This window comes from Gekko japonicus, unplaced genomic scaffold (assembly GCF_001447785.1).
Source record: "Gekko japonicus isolate JY-2015 unplaced genomic scaffold, Gekko_japonicus_V1.1 scaffold1359, whole genome shotgun sequence".
Lineage (NCBI taxonomy): Eukaryota > Metazoa > Chordata > Lepidosauria > Squamata > Gekkonidae > Gekko > Gekko japonicus.
This window is the reverse complement of record NW_015174315.1, coordinates 211,820-227,985: the sequence shown is the minus strand read 5'-3', so window position 1 is coordinate 227,985 and position 16,166 is coordinate 211,820. Positions and strand designations below refer to the sequence as shown.

At 47.1% G+C, this 16,166-nt stretch overlaps 1 protein-coding gene across 3 annotated transcripts in view; it reads right to left on the bottom strand.

Moving 5' to 3' along the window:
- The window catches only part of TRIM37 (tripartite motif containing 37), a 54,128-nt gene that overhangs the window by 1,421 nt on the left and 36,541 nt on the right, over positions 1–16,166 (bottom strand). For all 3 annotated transcript variants that reach the window (XM_015424172.1, XM_015424173.1, XM_015424174.1), the window contains exons 20-22: positions 5,880–6,057; positions 4,320–4,438; positions 503–661 (exon numbers count right to left, since the gene is read on the bottom strand). In XM_015424172.1, the coding sequence (XP_015279658.1) occupies positions 503–661; positions 4,320–4,438; positions 5,880–6,057 (456 nt within the window). The remainder of the gene's footprint in view (positions 1–502; positions 662–4,319; positions 4,439–5,879; positions 6,058–16,166) is intronic.

The following is a 16,166-nucleotide window of genomic DNA, read 5'->3' as shown; positions in this document are numbered from 1 at the left end:
AAGCAGCAGCCACCAACCCCACACACAGTTCTCCTGTGCAGATTTAGGCTGCATAAGTAATACTAGCAAGAACCTTGTGGCACCTTCAAGACAAACAGGGTCTCATTCTAGCGTGAGCCTTGGTGGACTTGGCCTCCAGCCCAGGCAAGCTCCTGCAAGAACAATGTTGGTCTTGAAGAGACTCCTGCTTTTTTGGCTCCAAGAGACTCTACTACTCTTCTAGAATGTGTAATGCAGCCCTTCTGGTGAAAGAAGGGAGGTGATAAATATCAGCCTGTGTGTTTCTTTGCCATAACAAGGCTTGCAAGTCCTGGGCTGCTAGGTCTCGTGACATGAGATCACGTTTAAAAAGCCCACATAACACACACAAGTCCATACGTATAAACCATGCCCATGAGGACCTACCCTGGTGGTGGGGAAATAAGGAGCCGAAGAAGCAGTGCAGAGAGAAGCCAGCCCAGGCGGGGTATTCCTTTCGGTCTCTGCAAAGGAGCCTTCCTACCTTCACTGGAAGCTGGGGCCCGGAAAGCCTGATTGAAGACATCTGAGGAGGCACTGGCAGCTTCCACATCCTCCTGCTCATTCTCCGTGTCACATTCAATGTCACTGTCGCTGCTCATGCCGGGCAGGAGGTGAAGGACGTGCTTCGGGCAAAGCCCAGCTACATGCAGGAGAACAGAGTGTGTAGGGCCCCCAGAGATGACAAGCCCCAAAGAACACTACCTTGTGTGGGTATGGGAGGCGTCCTGCACAAAGGGTGTTAAAGCCCTGCATTTCCTCCAAGCAGGATATCCCCTCCAGTGGAAGAAAGCCCCACCTGGCTTCCTTACTTGCCTGCTCTGACAACCTCTGACAAAACCTTACACGTTCATGGTTTGTTGGCACTTGAGGGATGAGGGTTCGGGGGCTCTCCTCTTTAGGCAAGCTAGTTACTCTTCAGGGTCATGGGTTTTTCCTGGCCTCCATTTATTTGTTTAACACATGCATATCCCACCTTTCTGCCCTCACAAGGGTATCAAGGTGGCTAAGAAATTAAAGTGTGCATAATAAAATCACATCTTAAAATGATTTAAAACCACTACTAACCCAACAAAAAAACCCACACATCATGAAAACAATTAAAAGACCGGAAGTGCATTCAAAGACATAAAATCAAGAATTAAACAAAGATAGGTTGTCTAAGGCTTTCACGGCCGGAGTTCATTGTTGTAGACTTTCCGGGCTGTATGAAAACCATTTTTCTTCTCACCTTGACACAGAGAGTACTCTGTCTGAGGATGCCGGTCACAGCTGCTGGCGAAACGTCAGGTTCTACAATGCCAAGACCACGGCCATGCAGCCCGGAAAATCTACAACTAATTAAACCAAGACTTTACCCACTGGTGAAAGACAGCGACAGGGAGACAGGCAGAGAGTCCTAGAGTTCTAGTGCCGTGACTGAGAAGGCCCTCTCTTCTGCCCGCCAGTTTTATGCCAATTATAGTAAAACCAGGGGGTTTGGACTTAACTCATTAAGCAAAGGATCACACTGGTGAGCTGCATTTTTGAAGTTCACACAGCTGTTTTACCTGGGACCTGCCCTATCATCTACAGTACCAATAAAGCTGAAGACTTGACATTTCAACTGATGGATGGGAGGAGTCACCCTTCATTGATGTCCTGTTCCGCCTATTGAACAGACAATGTCCTATTTTGCTGCCTTATTTCCCATTTCTGTGACTCGACAGTAAAAACACAAAACAAAATCATGCACAGGAGTGCACTGCACAATGGTTTTGCAGCATCAGATAACCTTTACCTGGCCAATACATCTTATAAATATATACTTAGTGTCTCAGTCAGTGAGTGTCCCCTAATCGGTTCCAGACAGAGCCACATGGATTTATTAAAGGATCAATCTCTCAGGGTCCCAGACAGCCCCCTGTAAGCACAATGATTCTTGAGCAGCATAGACAGCTTGTTCCAGCTTTTGTGCTACCTAGCAAAGGAGTTTCTGAAACTGAAATCAGAATTGCTGCTCATTGCCTACTAAAAAAAAAAAAGCTTTCCACAGAGCCCCTTTTAGCGACAGCGAATAAAACCAGAAGACAGAGTGAAATTCTCATATTTCTTCCAGGAAGAAAATTAATGCTCCTAATTTAATATGCTGCACTTTTCTCTCGGTAAAGGAATTTCTATCACTCTTTACATTTTTTTTAACCTTGCCCTTTGTCGAAGGAACTCAGGATAGCATATGCTGTTCTCCCCTTCTCCATTTTATCCTCTCAACAACACTGAAAGGGAATACTGTAACTGTGTATAATGAGTATAAGCCGTCTCTTAAAAAGAAAATTTAAAAGTATATAAAATGTGGTTCCCTTATTAAAGGTTAAATTAAAGTCCAGTTCGTCTAGGGACTATCTTAGTGTTACAGGCTTTACAGGTTTAGATTAGAACTGACAGCTACTAATAGAAAACAGTGGTTAGCCACAATCTGTGCACCACTGGCCACTTTAAACACCACGCTACTTACAACCCCATTCTCAATACATTTAAAGGGGGGGGGGATTCAGGAAACCACCTGAAGGGGATGTGCATCAGACAGGGCTGCTAAGCCACATGGATTCAGCTGAGAATTTTATGTTGAAGACCATCAATTTAATTTGTATTTTCACTCTTAAATCAATTTCATGAGGGGTCTTGCTTCTGCCATTTAAGCTGTTTTCCATTACTGGTCGCCCGCCAACCAGTCAGCTGTACATCAGCAAGCCACTCCTCACAAAGACATCAAAGTCGAACAGCACTGGAAGGAAAAGTCACAACCTTTCAGCAGATTTACAATGACCAGCTTCTCAAAGCAGAGCCCCGCTGCTCCAGACAATATTCCCAGTCACACCTGGAACTGTTTTTGCTACAGAAACTGAGAAATATCCTGCAGTCACAGAAGAGGATGGCAGGGCTTCGATCAAGGATCCCCTTTAACGAGGATTCTCCTCATTTCGCAGGACCCTAAAGGTTAAAGTTGGGGTTCTCCAGCACACAGTAGCATGCTGATTACCAGACTCCCAGTTCCTTTGTCCTTGTTTATTAAGCAGAGAACCACCAGCGCTCCCTGTCTCTATGGCTACAAAAAAAACAAGCTAAAATGGTTTTGTTACTTCCAGTTGTTTCCTTATCCAGAAGGAAATAAAGCAGCAATCTTTGTCTCTGAGGGTTTTCTACAATACAACTTCTTAAAAATTAAGTATATCCCCCCTCCCTTCCTCCGACAGCAGCCAAGCTGCAAGAGCTAATGATGCTTTAAGCATAATGACTCAGAAGGAATGTTCAGCCGATGGCAGAGACCCCTTTCTGCAACACCCACACAGGGCTGCCCGCTGCAGATAACGATGGAGGGTGGCTTTTCAACGCCAGCTCCAAACAGCAATTCGTCACATACGGAAATTCAAATGTGTTGCAGGGGTGGGAAGCAAAGTTCTGCAAGAAGGTTGGTTTTTTTTAAAAAACAACAACAACCTCCTGAATGAATAGTCAACTCTAGGTCCCAGGAGGGGATCCACTAGTGTTCTGAAGCACCTGAATGTGGCTTCTTGTAAGCAAAAGCAAACGTTCCATCACTTCAGGCCATGCTGTGCTAAGAGGGGAGAAAGTCACGGCCTCAGGACACGAGCCAGCCTTTTATTCAGTCTGCGCTCAGCCAGCTTCTCCGTAACATTGGACCACTTTTCCCAAATGAGAGGTGGGGGATACTTCCCAAATTTGTGGCTAAGCTACAGTTTTCTCCCAGCTCTCTAGCAGTATATATATGAGACTGTATGCATTGCACTGAGTCGTGCTACTTATACAAGATTCATACACGTAACCAGCCTCAGAAACTTGATGCACCCAGCTTAGTGATACGCATACTGATCAGTGGCAGACATGGCCCTCCAATGTCTCAGGGCTCTCCCCAACCCTATAATACTCTCACCTAAACTGAGGATGCCAGGGACTGAACTGGGGATCTTCCAAATGCAAAGCATGAACAGAAGTGATTAAGTCCCCCCCCCCCCGCTTTAATTACAAGTACTGCCAAAAACCTTTAGGGGCAGCCATCTAGTACAGTGGAGCCTTTAGAACTGGCAAGATGTGCCTTGAATGACAAAGACAGAAGTCCATTCAAAGGCTGCATCTGCACTGACAGCCCTTGGCTCCTCTTAGCTTTGCAGTGATCTAGATAAATAACAAGGGGCCAGGTCATCGAGACACTGGACCTGAACACTCTAGGTCTCAGGATTCAGGATGCCCACATGCCTGTTTGGTTTCTGGGCCCTTCTCTAGCAGACTGGCCTTGGGCTTACCTTCTTCTGGGCCTGCCAAGGTGCCTACAGAAAGCCCAGGAGGCAGCTCTCCAGTTTCAGTGTTGTTTTCCAAATCAGCTGACTCCGTTCCTTCCAGACGGCATCTGTTTGAATTGGACCTTTAAAAGGAGAGAGAGAGCGGAAGAGGAGGCAGGTTATTCCATCCAAACATCCAAGTGTCAAATCAGGACCCCTGGCAATCACTACTTAAGAACTCCAAAGTTGCAAAGCCTAGAAAGTGGATTCTCCCGAACCATTCCCCTTCTCACACTGAACTACCTCAGGCCACAGAGAATAAGGCCTGCGGGCCACAAAATAAAATGGGCAAAGGAAGAAAATCTGCACGACTGCTCCCCCTCCACACTTCTGAATTCCCAAAGGGCAAAATTTCAGCCACCAGAAAATACAAAAATTACTTCTAGTTCTGCAGAAGAACAATCTCAGCCTCGTAAGCGCAAGATTGACTTTAAAAAAAAAAACAGTTTCAATTGCAGGCAGACCTTTCTTCTTCCTCCTTCCCAGAAGCCTATGGTGTGACTTCACAGTTGCTGCATCTAATCTATTCAAGTCTGCCTGGCATTAAAAAGCCTTCGGTTAAGGGCCTGTGTGGCAGAATGCGCCTACAATGGCCTGCAGGCCCTGTTCCACCCTGCCTCCTTGGGGGTTCCCAACTTCCTGGAGGGACTCTTCCTCTTACTCGCCAGTAGATGCTACCACCACCCACTTGATCAATATCACGACTTCCCACTGAGAGGACCAGGGCCCTTCCAAGCTCAGAGGCACCCCAAGGAAAAGAGACCAGCTTCTTCTTGCAAGGAGATTTTATTAACACTCTGTCTCCACCCACTAGACCCCGGTCAGCCCAGGTCAAGGCTTCCTTTCCTGTTGGCTCCAGGAAGCTGAAGAGTATCTAGCATTTTACATCTCCAGCCTCTGCTCTCTGCCTGAAGAGGGGAGGGTGGAGAAAGGGGGAAGTCTGAGCCTCTCATTGTCTCTAGCTAGCCCCATTAGCATTTCTTTAGAGGCAGGCCTGGAAAGCCACTGACAGACTTCCTCCTTCCCAGCCTGTAGTGGGGGGGAAAAACCCCTTTTAGAACACCAAGTGGAGGCTTGCTGCTTGCCAGCTTCCCTCCGGGAGAAAAGGTATTTCTCCACAGCCTGACACAGCTCTTCCTGCCTCCCTCCCGCCCTTTCTCTTTGGCCAAGCAGATGCAGAGTTCGGGAGAACGCAGAAGCTTGCACTTTTATTGCCTGTTATTCTCCTTGGTCTCAATAAGTGGCATTGCGTGGCTTTGCATTTCTGAATATTTCTTCAGATCAATGCAACTAGTGACAGTCTTTAAAAACCTTTGCCAGAATTGCTGGCTTCAATAATGGGCAGCTACAAAGTTCTGCAGACACCAGTTTCTTACACCACACAACTGAGGGCTGCTACGAATGAAAGGCCAAGGTAAGTAAACAGAATGGCTACTGATGAGCTGATGCAAGAAAACGAAGGTGATCCCTGAACACAGCAGTCCCCTTCAAGCAGTACCAAACAGCGACTCAATGTGTACGTACCCCAGTGCTACGATTGTCCTTGCTTTATCCACCGGCATGATGCCATTTGAACCAGAAGCCCTGGCATCAGAATCAGAGGCTTCCCAATGCCTGTCTTCAGGCTTTGCCAGCACCTCTGAGGCACAGCTGCTAGTCAAGCACCTGGGGGAGCCATGTCGGCTGCTGGGCTTCACGCTCCCTAGACAACACACCGCAAAAGAGAGGAAAGGTCTGTTCAGTAGCCGCCCAAGCCGCAATGGCCAGTTTCTGACACGATGGCCAGCAGCCCTCGGCCTCAAAGAGCGGTCTTGGGCAATGAAGAGCTACGGGCCAAAGCTACCACATAAAACCTTCACATTCATCAACCTCTACCACAGTCCCAGATGCTGGAAACAGGTTGCTGGACCAGATGGGCCGTCATCTGATCCAACACAGCTCTTATTGGGAGCATTTTCAGAGAAAGAGGACTTTTCAAAAAGCAGCCTGTAGGTCAACCTGCTTCATTTCAAGGGCAACCCCTGCCACATCCTTGGCTCTCCAGAGCAATCATGGTCAACAACTCCCCCCCTCCCCGAAAAAGACATCTGCATTTGCCTTCACGGTTAAAAGCAAGTTAGTTAAGACTCTACCATGGAGAAAAGCAAATGCAAATATAAGCTAGAGGAGGATGCCTGCCACCAGTGGGGTCAGGGAGCTAAAGATAGGCCCCGCCTCCTGACTCAACTGGAACTTAAGTGTGAAAGTTTCTCTTTGGTGGATGAATGGAAGCCGGGCATCACTTGCCATTTGCCCTGCAGGCAGGACCATGCTAAATAGATAAATGAAGTTAATAATAAAATTTTTATAAATATATAGATACAAATGAAAGCACGGACAATATTTGAATGACAAAGAGAATAAAGTTGAAGTGGCTCCAAAATAGAAACAGAAGGACTCATTCTAGCTGCACGAGAGCAGGCACTTGAAACAAACAGCATGAAAGTCAAGATTCAGAATGTTGACTTTGCAAGACAAAGGATGAAACAGTTGACCACATGGACAGTGTCTGCAGTAAAACTGCTCAAACTGACTATAAAGAATGTCATGACAGAATTGCAGCTCTGTTGCACTGGAATTTTTGCAAGAAGTATGGCTTACCATTGGTCAGAAATTCATGGGAGCAAAAACCAGACAAGATCATGGAGAATGATGAAACAGAGATTATTTGGGACTTACAATTACAAATAGATAAACACCTGGAGCATAATACCCCAGATATCAGAATTGTAGAAAAAAATGAGACGAGGTTTGGATCACTGACATTGCAGTTCCAAGAGACAGCAGAGTAGAAAAGAAAGAACATGATCACAAAATACCAAGACCTATGAAAAGAGTTTGAGCGCCTCTGGGAGAAGAAGGTGACCCTGGTGCCAGTTGTCATTGGAGCTCTTGGAGCAGTGCCCGGAAGTCTCAAGAAACATCTGGACATTTTGGGCATTGAGCAAATAACACCGGCTTAGTTCCAGAAGACAGTGTTGCTTGGAACAGCAAGGAACCTGTGAAGATAACTCTGCAGTTCCCAAGAACTTGGCTAGATTTTGAACTGCAGAACACCGGCCCCGGTCACACGGGCCGGAAAATGCGGGGGGGATGGCTAGGCAGCAGCAGGACTAATGAATGGCAGGCGGGACATCACGGCCCGGACAGGCCCTGCAGAGTGAAGCGCCGCCCCCCCCACCGCCCGCCCGCCTCTCTTCGCTTGGCCTCGCCACCCCCTCCACAGGGTGCCCCGGTCCGCCACGACGGCTGCTCCCCCCCACGTTCCTCCTCCTCCTCCTTCTGTGGCCAACGCCGCTTCCTCGTGCGCATGCGCTGTTGGGTGCTTTTGCACATCCTGGAGACTTTGGGGGGAAAAAACCCTTGACGGGACATGGGCGGGCGCCTGATAACAGTAACTACCAACAGAAACGCGATCAGATGCCCGCCTTTGCCCCGAGGTTTCCGGAAACTAGTACCTCGGAGGTAAACCGCATCTTCGGCGGGAAGCCTCGGGTGAGCCACGGGAGCTCTACGCTTTCCAGATGTGGTGGTGTGATCGCGCCCGGAAAATCCGCCTATCTTCCATCTCTGTAGCGTGGCTAATGCTCTGTGTGACCGCAGCCACCATCCACCAGTCAAATATCTCACTGTGACAATTCACAGTAATAATAATAACAAGTACTGACCATGGCCAACCCTGCTTAGCTTCCAAGCTCTGAAGAGCTCAGGAGTCAGGATAGTCTGGGCTATTTAGGCTGCCCCAAGCCAATTAGCACAGTCTTAACAACTCACTGGAGAAAAGGGAAAGTGTGTGAAAGAACTACCCCAGAAAACAAAATTGCCACCTTATCATACAACTGGAGGTCTGCACATGAAAATAAGGTAGCAAACAAAGGGGACACAAACAAATAATTTAAGACTGTTCGTCCATCAGCAGCCTTGTAGCAAAAGTATCCCAGGCAGGGCTGAACGCCACTCATCCACCAACAAGGGGAAACCACCTAAGTTCCAATGTCCCCTTCTCTGTCAGTGGAGCAGGAAATCCAGGCTGGGATGTGAAAGAGCAGCATGCACATCTCACATGTGCAGATGAGCCGCCCAGTGACCTTTCGGAAAATGGCATGAAGCACTCTCCTTGTGAATCCTGTGCCAAAAGAGGTACAGAAGTCCAGCATACGGTCCTGTCCCATTGAGGCCACTCCACAGATTACCTCCAGAGGTGCCTGGGTGCCAAATGCAACCAAAGCTGCAGCTCTCCTTGGAGAATGTGCTGCTAAGTCAGATGGGGACAGCAATGAGCTGGACTTCATAGGTTAGCGAGATTCACACCTTGAGCCAACTTCCCAGTGTTACTCCCCCCCCCCTTTAAGTTGGAAAGGAAAAAGGTGTCTGTTCTTCAGAAGCGGGCAATGCATCTGATGTAGATTTCGAGACATACCAACACTCGGCCTATGCCATTCCTTTTCCCAGAGAAGAGAAGCGTACTGAAGGAAGCACTTTAGCCTGGATCTGCTGACAGAGATCTTGATCCCTTTTTAGGCCAGGACTGATGACCAAGCTGAAACCCAGTACTTTAAAAGGTGTCCCACAGACCCAGGATCCAGGCTAGACGGCAGAAAGGCTCAGATTTCTCTGGTGCCAGCAGCTGGCATGAGACGTGCTTACAATGACAAAGAATTGACCCCCCAGGATGTTTCCTGAACACAGTCTGCGGCCATCCTTCATGAGGTGACGATGGTATCAGTGACCTGCTCAGGATAACGGCTTCATTCTTGGCAGTCTCTGCTCAGCCTTCCAATCAGGGCCAAGCCAGAGAAACAGGATTCGTTTTAAACATTTGTGGGCAGGTGGAATGAGCCGTGGCGGCTGGATGATTTATAGGCTGGTGTCCAAAAATCAGGGCCTACATGGACAGCATGCTACCAGTGAGACAACTTAGATGCACTGATCTTCCTGAAAACTCCAGAAAGCCTGATAGCCAATCCTAAGTAAGAATGTCCGCTCCACCTGAGGGATGGGGGGAGGGAGGAAATCTATGCAGTTTTATAGGCAACATAAAGAGATTCAAGGAGGGATACCAAACCTTCTTTGTATTGCCCTGGGGCTGAGGACTTGAGCTCTTGGCAGCTTAAGTAGTCTGTCCTAGACATGTAGTACCGTTGGAGATGCCAGCCTGGTCTTTGTCCAGTTGAGGAAAGCAGTGTACTCTTTGTACAAGGAGCAAAAACTTTGTTCCTCCCAGAGCACAGGCTTTCACCCATTCAGAACAGGACAAATTCTCCTGCCAGGTCATGACTGAAAGTGTTTGGCAAGATGTACTGCCCTGACCTCAAGCCAGGTTACACTGTGTGCAGCCTCTTCTGTTGTCCATCATCTCTGAAGGAGACTATACATTATTATGCCACAATGGTTCCATATTGCACTTTAGATTGAGTTCCTTGGACCAAGATTAGGAAGGCACACAACTGAACTACCATTCAGGATATGTGTACCTGACTTGGGCAGAAGGTGATTTCAAATGAGGCCTCCTAGGCATACCTCCCTAAAGCCACAGATACTGATTAAAACACAATTCGAACTTGATCCTATATTGATTTATTATTGTACTATTTCTGCAATATATGGAGCCATTGTGTAATTGTTATGCTTGACCACTGAAGAAAGCCATAAGGCCGAAATGTATCTGGTCAGGGTCGTGTAAGGTCTTTGAGGGCACTGTATGTTTTAATCTAAATTGAGGCTCTATTAGGGCCTGTAACTGGGTTTTTTATATAACTTGTAATAAATACTTGTATTTTTTATTACTGACATATACTTATATTCTATATTTATTTAAATATTGGGCCCACTGATTGGATTCATTTAACCTTCTAGGTTCTTAATTTACTTAGTCCATCATCTCTGGACCATCTGGTCTCCAGTGCGCTCTCCATCCTGAAAGGCTTGCATCTGTTATAAGGACAAGGTATCCAGAGAAAGATAGGGATTGGTTAGGTAAATCAAGGCACAGTTGAAAAAAATTCTGACTTTGAGGGGGACTAGTACCTAATGATGTCAGATAAGGGCGTGCAGTGGACTCCTTTTCATGGTAGTGGGAGGGGAGATGTTTAAACCTCAAATGTGTTTCATGAGGTCTGCAGATGTTCTGTATAGAATCCCTCTAACAACAACCTGCAGTTCCATGTTGGTAGGAAAACCAGACAAGTGATGAATGGGACCTCCCAGATCTATCAGATTCCAGGATGGGACCAGAGAATTTTACAGGCATACTTGGAAACCTTGAGAAGGAATGGCATCATTTCCTTGATAACCTTTTCCCCATTCCTGAACAGAGCATATGAGGAAATCATAGAAGTGCAGGTAGATGATACAAGTGCCCCAGAAGGACCATTGGATACTTATCATGAAGGGTCCTTCTTCTCTGAGGAAAAGGAGGACATCTTGATGGGTGATTCCCACCATCCACTCAGGGAGGGAGGAACACCTTTCCTTGATAACCTTTTCCCCATTCCTGAACAGAGCATATGAGGAAATCATAGAAGTACAGGTAGATGATACAAGTGCCCCAGAAGGACCATTGGATACTTATCATGAAGGGTCCTTCTCTGAGGAAAAGGAGGACATCTTGATGGGTGATTCCCACCATTCACTCAGGGAGGCAGGAACACCTTTCCCCCGTCCTTCCTGTCTTTGCCATCGGAGTCACCCGCCCTTCAGTTCTGGCAACTCTGAAAGCAGTTAGGCTACTCTATACTCTACAATTGGATAGAACAGGTAACATATAACATTAATGTAAAGCAAATAAGAACAGTTAAGTGTAGAACAGTTAAGACAAGAAGGAATCCTGCAGCTAGTTGTTTGATTGGTTGACTGACTGATTGACGATGACTTGGGAGGGACAAGATGTCCTCCTTTTCCTCAGAGGAGAAGGACCCTTCACAGTAAGTATCCAATGGTCCATTCTCCCTCTGAGGTGGAGAACATCTTGATGGGACCTTCCATAGCAGTGTCCTCATGTCCTGGGTGGGCCATCGTCTTCTGTTAAAGAACTCTTCTGCCAAAGGCAGCATCAGCCAAACTGTATGTGTTTATCTTATAGTACTTATAAATGTAGGAGCTGCAGTGGCTCAAGTGGTTAAGACGCTGAACTGCAGGCTGTGGAAGGTCAGTAGTTCAGCAGTTCAAGACCCGGGTGCTGCAAGACGGGGTGAGCTCCCGTCTCTAGTTCCAGCTCCTGCCACCCTAGCAGTTCGAAAGCAAGAAATTGCAAGTAGATAAATAGGTACCACTTCGGTGGGAAGGTAACAGCGTTCCGTGCACCTTGGTGTTTAGTCATGCCGGCCACATGACCACGGAAACGTCTTCGGACAGCGCTGGCTCTTCGGCTTTGAAACGGAGATGAGCACCGCAACCCTAGAGTCGGATTCGACTGGCTTTCGAGCAAGGGAACCTTTACCTTTACTTACTTATAAATGTAAAGATGGATGACCATGTCGCTGCCTTCTACCGTGGCATGTCTAGCAAATGCTATGTTGGTTGAATGAGGTGTGGTGCCTTGTGGCACATCAAGCTTGTGAATCTTGTATGCTTTGATGATACAAGCCTTGAGAGACCTGCTGATGGAAAGTGCTCCAAGCTCAGACACCCTTCTCACAGGAGTGATGGCCACCAGGAATAGAGTTTTCATTCTCAGCCACTTCAATGGAATCTCTCTAATTGGCTCAAAGGATGGTTTAGTGAGGGATGAAAGCACGGTATGTAATTTCCAGGTTGGAAATCTATGCATCTGTGGAGGATCTTTTCAAGTTGCTCCCATGATGAGGCAACGTATATGTGGATGTCTTAAAGAGACTGACGTCTTCAACTTGAGGTAGCACTGTAGACAGCACTACAACTCGCCATCTGAATGGTGCAGCTCTCAAACCTCTGTCAATGCCGTCTTGAAGGAAGTCTAGAAGTGACTTGAGTTGTGGTTTTAGGGCATTGACTCTCTTTCACCTACACCACTGAGTGAATGCCTTCCAAGTACTGTTGTATATATTCTGTTGGTTGATTGCCTTCTAGAGGCAAGAAGAATATCTGCGATTTCTGTAATGTAACCTAATCGGAGGAATCCCATTCAATCTCCAAGCAGTCGTCAAACCACTCCAAACGTGGGTGCCAGCTTGATCCCTGTTGTCCACGGATACCAGGAGTCTCAGAGGTGGATCTGTCGACATTTGAAGTAGGGCTGAGAACCATGGGCAATGAGGCCAAAAGGGAGCCAGTAGAATGACCTCTGCCTATTGTTCCTTGCTCTTTCAGATCAGTTTTGGTAGTACTGGGAAGGCGTATAGCAGACCTCTCAGCCAGTTTAATTTTAAGGCATCTATTCCTTTGGCCTCAGGATGATGAGACCTGGTGAAGAATCGATCTGTCCGATGGTTCATTGAGGATGCAAAGAGATCCACCAATGGGGCGGCCAAAGTGGATCGATATTAGGTTGAACAGTTCCTTCTTGAGGGACCATTCTCCTTGGACTGCCTGCCTGCTGAGTGAGTCTGCTTGGTATTTGCCATTCCCTTGATGTGTTCTGCCATGATAGAGGACAGGTTCTTCTCTGCCCACGTTAGGATCCTGGCCACTTCCCCGAGAACTGCTGTGGACCTGGAACCCATTTGTTGAGGTTTTTGCCACTATGTTGTCTGTTCTCATCAAAACATGAGACTGAGCTATTTTGGTTGCCAAATGGAGAAGAGCTAGACAGATGGCATGAAGCTCTAGCAGGGTGACTGGTACGGTTGCTTTTTTCTTGCTCCACTGACCCTGTACTGGATCCTCGTCCAGTGTCACTCCCCATCCGGATGGACTGGCATCTGTGAATATCTGTTTTATTTATGGGATACAATATCTCTTGCCCAGCAGAAGGTTGGACATCCTTGTCCACTAGGAAGACTGGACCTCACCCTTAGTGGAATGTGGATTGATAAATCTTCCTTCCTTAAGATCTGTGCTTGTAAAGGTCTCAAAAGCTGTTGCAGATGCCTAGAATGAAATCTGCCCCACTGTATCATGTCTATGCTTGAAATTAATAGGCCCATCAACACTGTGAGTGTCATTAGTGATGAGGAGCTGTTCTTTTTTATTGATGCAGCCATATCCTTAGTTTTCCTCACCACCTTGTCTGTGAGAAAGACACACTTGGACATGGTGTCTATGAGTACACCCAGGTGTTCCAACCTCTGTGTTGGTTCTAAGGAGCTCTTGCAAAGGTTAACAAGGAATCCGTGGGCTTTTAAGCACTAGATGGTTTCTCCGTGTCCTCTCTTGCCTTGTGTCAAGAACTGGACCTGATCAGCAGGTCATCCAGGTAAGGGTGGATGCAAAAACAAGGTTGCACTTACCTGTAACTGTTGTTCATCGAGTGGTCTTCTGTGCAGGCACACATGGGGGACTGCACAGTCGCAGGCCGCCATGGAAACGATTTCCAAGCTTTCTAATAGACTAGGAGCACCCTCCTCCCTCTGGCGCTTTCGTGCCAAAACGTTCACATGACCAGGAGGAGGGGCGCTATTCCCTCAGTTCTCTCCATGCCGCTGCCAGAGACCCCTAGAGAACTAAAGTTCCAGAGAGTTCACAGTGTGGCAAGAGGAAGGGATGTGTGCCTGCACAGAAGACCATTTGATGAACAACAGTTACAGGTAAGTGCAACCTTGTTTTCATCGTCGTGGCTTCTGTGCAGTCCCACATGGGAAGATTAGCAAGATCACTGAATGAAGGAGGTGAGTGTGAAGCTCTCAGGAGACCACAGAGGACCGCTTTATCAACAGTTGTTTAGCGGCACAAATTGATCTTCACCCAGAATTCTCTTATAGCAGAGCAGTCACCACCAAAATACATGTGGGAATGTGGCAAAGAAAAAAGAGCACTCTTTTGAAAAGAGCCATCATACATAGAGTGGTAATGAAGGGCTGTGCACTCAAAACAGTGTGACAGCGTCAACCAACCCCCAAGGATGGGTTTATTTATTTATTTATTTTTGTGATTTCTATGCCGCCCTACCCAGTGGCTCAGGGCGGCTAACAACAATGTTTAAAATAGTAAAACAATAAAACAATTATATATACAATAAAACTGGTGCTTCGAATCTATACAGATCTACACATTATATAAGATGCTCGGCGGCTCATATTTGCGGCCCACAACTTAACAGTGAAAGCGTCACAGCGCTCCATGGAATCTGGTAGGAGGACGGCACATCAAGATGGTATAGCGATGGTGGTGGCGGCGGCTCCTACCCGAAGGCCTGGTGGAAGAGCTCCGTCTTGCAGGCCCTGCGGAACTGCACTAGGTCCCGCAGGGCCCGGATCTCCTCCGGGAGCTCATTCCACTAGGAAGGAGCCGCCACCGAAAACGCCCTAGATCTAGTACAGGCCAACCTCGCCGTTCGGGGGGCTGGAACTTCCAACCGGTGAAGCCTCCGGTGAGGACGCTGACTGTGCATTACATGAGAAGTGAGAGACAACCCTTGGTAGGGGATTCCAGCAGGACATCACCTTTTGAAACTTCATGCATGGAGAGGGTATAAGTTAGAACCCTATTATAAATGAAGCACCATGCAAGTGCCAAAAAACCATGCTTAGTAACCCAACAAGGAAAAGTTTGGTTTGTAAACATTCAACAGCACAAGAAGCAGGGTCCAAACCTTACTGCAGTTTCTGTAGAGACTCTCCTGCCCACTTAGAGGTGCAAGGTCTGGTACTACAAGAGTGGTGTTTGCCACTCAGAAAACTGGGACGCTACTGCTACAATGCAGGAAAGGAGATGATCAAAGTATTAATTTATCAGCAGGAGTGAGAGTAAGCAGGTCCGCACGACGGTAATGAAGGCAGTAAAAAGAGGTATGATGTGGCTAAAGAAAGGATGGACACAATACGCCACAAAGGAAAAAAACTTGTGTAGTCTGCAGAGCAATCTGTGCAGCAATATAGGCAGAGAAAAAAAGGCATAAAAGCAGGTTGTCTTTGTCAGGGATTAGAATTGCATTCCTCAACAACAGGGTTATTGTCAGGAATAAAGCATAAAGGTCAGGGCCTAGAATGTCATATTGTGGGGCCATGCCAGGTAGCCCAGATCTCCAATCAGAATACCAGGGAACTGGTGTCTGCTAATCAGTTAAAACGTGATTACAGTGCCTCTTTTTAACTCCAAGGTCATCCAGCCAGGTGCAAGTGGAGAAGTGGGGAATCAAACCCGGTTCTCCCAGATTAGAATCCGCGCACTTAACCACTACACCAAACTGGCTTAGAAACAAAACTAAGTCTAGGCATCCCGTGAAGGGTAAAAGATACAGCAAAACAACAATTTTGTTTACAGTGTCACATATAGATGTGTAAAAATGCCAGGAAACGCAGCAGTGGAAGCTGAACAGAGCTGACAATCTTAGTAAAACAAGGGGCGGGAATTCAGGCAGGTTGCTTTGAAAAGGATAAAAGGACCTATCAAAGTAGCAGGGAAATTTTAATACAGGAGCCTTACATAGGCCACAGTAAGCTCTGCACACATTGAGAGGCAGCTAAGTATAAGCCCAGTGAAAGGGAACATTGGAATTCTACCATTGGAAGCTTCCCTCTTCAACAAGAGGAGTACTGCCTGCAGGAACAGTAGAGTGGTCAAGACACAAGACTGCCCAGCAAAAGACATGTATTATGAGTCACCAGATCTGGGCCCATCATAGGCTTCTCTTCAGGTGCTGCACTGAAGACATAAGGATCATTTGAAATCACATTATTTTTCCTGTCCGGGGGGGGC